The following is a 3,384-nucleotide window of genomic DNA, read 5'->3' as shown; positions in this document are numbered from 1 at the left end:
CTCTTGAGGGAATTACTGGAATTGTTGGGTCTTTGTAAATTATAGAGCGTGGTCTAGACCTGCTCTATCTGTAAAGTGTTTTGAGATAACTTATGATTAGATACTATAAATAAAATTGAATTTTGATTATTTTCCAAAGGCATTTCTCATATGTTCATGGCAATAAAAGAGGTGAAGGAAGAATGTTCATTAGTTTTCTGTGGTAATGTAGATCTATCTGAGAGGGCCTATGGCTAGCATAGCATTTTCCATATTTTATCGGGGCATGCAGCGTGGATCTCGCCCTGCCGAGGTCTTGACTTGAAATGCTGCTCGGCATGACAGACCCTGCAGCCGGTAGTACGCGACCCCCGGGGGTCTCCTAGTTTGGTACCATATCTCACCTATCAGTCAGACCACAGCTGCTACAGTTACATGGAAATAAAACCCTCAAATATGCAAAGTTTACCTTTATGAGAGAACTACCAAATATAGGAGGGGTTTTTCATAAAAGAAACCAACCAAATTCTATATTGCTAAGAAGAGTCAGACGGCTTATAATGAGGTCGAGGCTGCTAAAAGTAAGTCTTCATTGGTATCCAAATAATGATTGTTCATCTAAGAATATGAAATTATGAATTACATATACTGAGCAAGACGACCAAATTTCATTCAAATCTGTCAAAAATCAGTTTGATTAGAAAAAAGAAGAAACTGCAGCGGCGAGGTCGGAACCCAAGAGCATCTTTAATAGAAATATGAAGGGCAAAATATTGTGGAAGCGCATCATGGCAAAGACATTCCCATCCGCCGCTCCCACGAGGCCTACGTGTGAATTAATGCTTCATCTAGCATAAGCCATAAACTCCAAGTGCTGCATACTAAACTAATGAAACCATATACACAACATGAAGCGGCATATCTTTCCTCTAAATATATTACAGCTTTTACTTTTATGTATAAAAAAATCATACAAAATAAAAACAAAAAACTAAATTCATTCTTTTGAAATCCAAATTCAATTCACTTCAGTCAGTTTTCTTCACGATAGAATGACACACACGTCCTCTTCAGCAGAACTGGAAGAAAGAGAGAGATCGGGATTAAAGATTCATCTGGGAAAACATACACTTTATGATTTAGTTTCCATCGGACAATTTCTAGAATAAAAATGCTGAAGTCCCAAAGTTATGGATGTCACTCCGGTGGATTTCTGAGGACTATGGTTACCTGGTCCTCAGGTCTCTGCAGGGTAAATCCAGACAGCTAGCTAGACTATCTGTCCAATCTGAGGACTATGGTTACCTGGTCTCAGTCTCTGCAGGGTAAATCCAGACAGCTAGCTAGACTATCTGTCCAATCTGAGGACTATGGTTACCTGGTCCTCAGGTTCTTGCGGGTAATCCCGACAGCTAGCAAGACTATCTGTCCAATCTGAGGACTATGGTTACCTGGTCCTCAGATCTCTGCAGGGTAAATCCAGACAGCTAGCTAGACTATCTGTCCAATCTGAGTTCCCTGTTGCACAACTAAAAAGCTTTTGAACGTACACATGTTCCCCCAAAACAAGTTCCTTCCCAACGCTATTTTACAGCTCCGCTGTCACTGCATCCGACGCTTAATGCTACCCAAGACAATTATGATTGGTTTTAACACCTAAACCAGATCATGTTTTTCTCCCATCCCAGAATGCTGCGTGGACCCACCAGACCCTCCTCCGCAGCGCTGTGGAGAAGCGAGTAACGAGAAAGTCAGGGGACGTGTAACGACCTGCAGTACACTGGGGGAAACACATAGACTGTATGTATGTATGTATGTATAATGTATGTATGTATGTATGTATGTATAGATGTATGCATGTATATATATATTATATTTTTTAACAGTCTATGGGGAAACACGAATTATATAAACTTATATGTTTTTGTTCAAAATGTGCGAGCCTCCCACCATGTTTCAGATTCTCAAAGTGCTGAAACTCACACACACACACACACACACACACACACACACACACACACACACACACACACACACACACACACACACACACACACACACACACACACACACACACACACACCACACACACACACACACACACACACACACACACACAAATCAGTGGCTTCACCTTGACCCAGAGCTGAGAGTTAAGGGAGGGAGGGAGGGGCCAGAAAACTACGAGAGGGGGGGAGAAAGGACGGAGGAAATGTGGAGGGACGAGACGATAGCTGAATAAAAGTGAACGAGAAAGACAAGAGGAAGGAGAAGAAAGGAGACGTGAACAGGACAAAATAGTAAAATAATATAAAAAAACAAGATGTGGAAGAAGTTGGAAAGGAAGTAAAACAGGTGCAAGAGAGAGTAGGAGGGGGAGGGGGAGGGAAGCAGCAGGGACTGAAGAGAGGTCCGGTCTCTGCTGCCATCTAGAGTCTGATCCGGACTCAGGACCTTCACTACAGCCACACGGGCCAATCCAGTTCTCAGGTAAAGCGTCCGACTTCAGTCAATCCCTTTATATATCAAATAATAATAGTAAACTATTTCTACAGCACTTTTCTTAACAAGGTTACCAAGTGCTTTCAGAATAACGGCAGATAAAAATCATAAAAACAAAACTCCTGACACATCCATATAGGGAAAGTAGTGTACAGATTTATGTGTGTGTGTACATGCATATATGTGTACACACATACATATTTATTGACATACTGTATATACACAAACACATCCATACATTCATATAATTTAGCTGTATCCTACTTTCTCTGTATGGATATGATTTCTATCTAAACATGAACAAACAAACAATGACTATCATAGAACTTTCTTTTATCATCTGCTTTGATTGTCATTATGGAAAAACAACATAAATAAACTACTTTAAAGTAGATTTTCTTTTGGTCTAAGGTCCCGGTGTTTTGGCCGTTACCGGGGGCCTTTCTGGTACTGGTATCAGTACATTTTCAGAGTGATCATTACCATTTTAAAAATCAATACCAAAAATGACAGGCAGCCAGTGTACAAGTGTTATAGAGTTTTAGATAAGAAAAGCTCACATACTGGAATGCAACCATTATTGGTTGTTTTTTAATTTTCACATGTTCTTGTAGGATTCAACTTTTTTTTTTCTACCTGTCGCAGGCTCACTCTTATTTTCCATAAGGTGGTGGTTGGAGGACGGGTGTGTACTCGTTCATGTGAGAATATACAGTACACCCAGAGAAACGTTGTACTTCACTCTGTACATTTGATCATTTCTTCTTTACCTTCCATCGGTTTCCGCAGCTGTTACACAACACAAAGGTGGTCATGGGCTCATCAGCGCTGCGGATCTGCACCTGCAACACACACAGGGCACTGTTCATTACAGCTGTCCAAACTCAGATCTGTGTGTGTGTG

At 40.9% G+C, this 3,384-nt stretch overlaps 1 protein-coding gene across 3 annotated transcripts in view; it reads right to left on the bottom strand.

Annotated features, from left to right (window-relative positions):
- Positions 1 to 3,384, bottom strand: part of tcea2 (transcription elongation factor A (SII), 2) — a 10,591-nt gene that overhangs the window by 1,273 nt on the left and 5,934 nt on the right. For 2 of the 3 annotated variants that reach the window (XM_032521620.1, XM_032521623.1), the window contains exons 9-10: positions 3,252 to 3,323; positions 803 to 1,058 (exon numbers count right to left, since the gene is read on the bottom strand). In XM_032521620.1, coding sequence (XP_032377511.1) covers positions 1,050 to 1,058; positions 3,252 to 3,323 — 81 coding nt within the window. In that variant the 3' untranslated portion in view covers positions 803 to 1,049. Of the gene's footprint in view, positions 1 to 802; positions 1,059 to 3,251; positions 3,324 to 3,384 lie in introns of those variants that run through there. The other variant, XM_032521621.1, reaches the window with a different exon arrangement.

This window comes from Etheostoma spectabile, chromosome 7, assembly GCF_008692095.1.
Source record: "Etheostoma spectabile isolate EspeVRDwgs_2016 chromosome 7, UIUC_Espe_1.0, whole genome shotgun sequence".
NCBI classification, from domain to species: Eukaryota; Metazoa; Chordata; class Actinopteri; order Perciformes; family Percidae; genus Etheostoma; species Etheostoma spectabile.
Note: the sequence above shows the minus strand (reverse complement) of the source record. Positions and strands in the feature narration are given on the sequence as shown.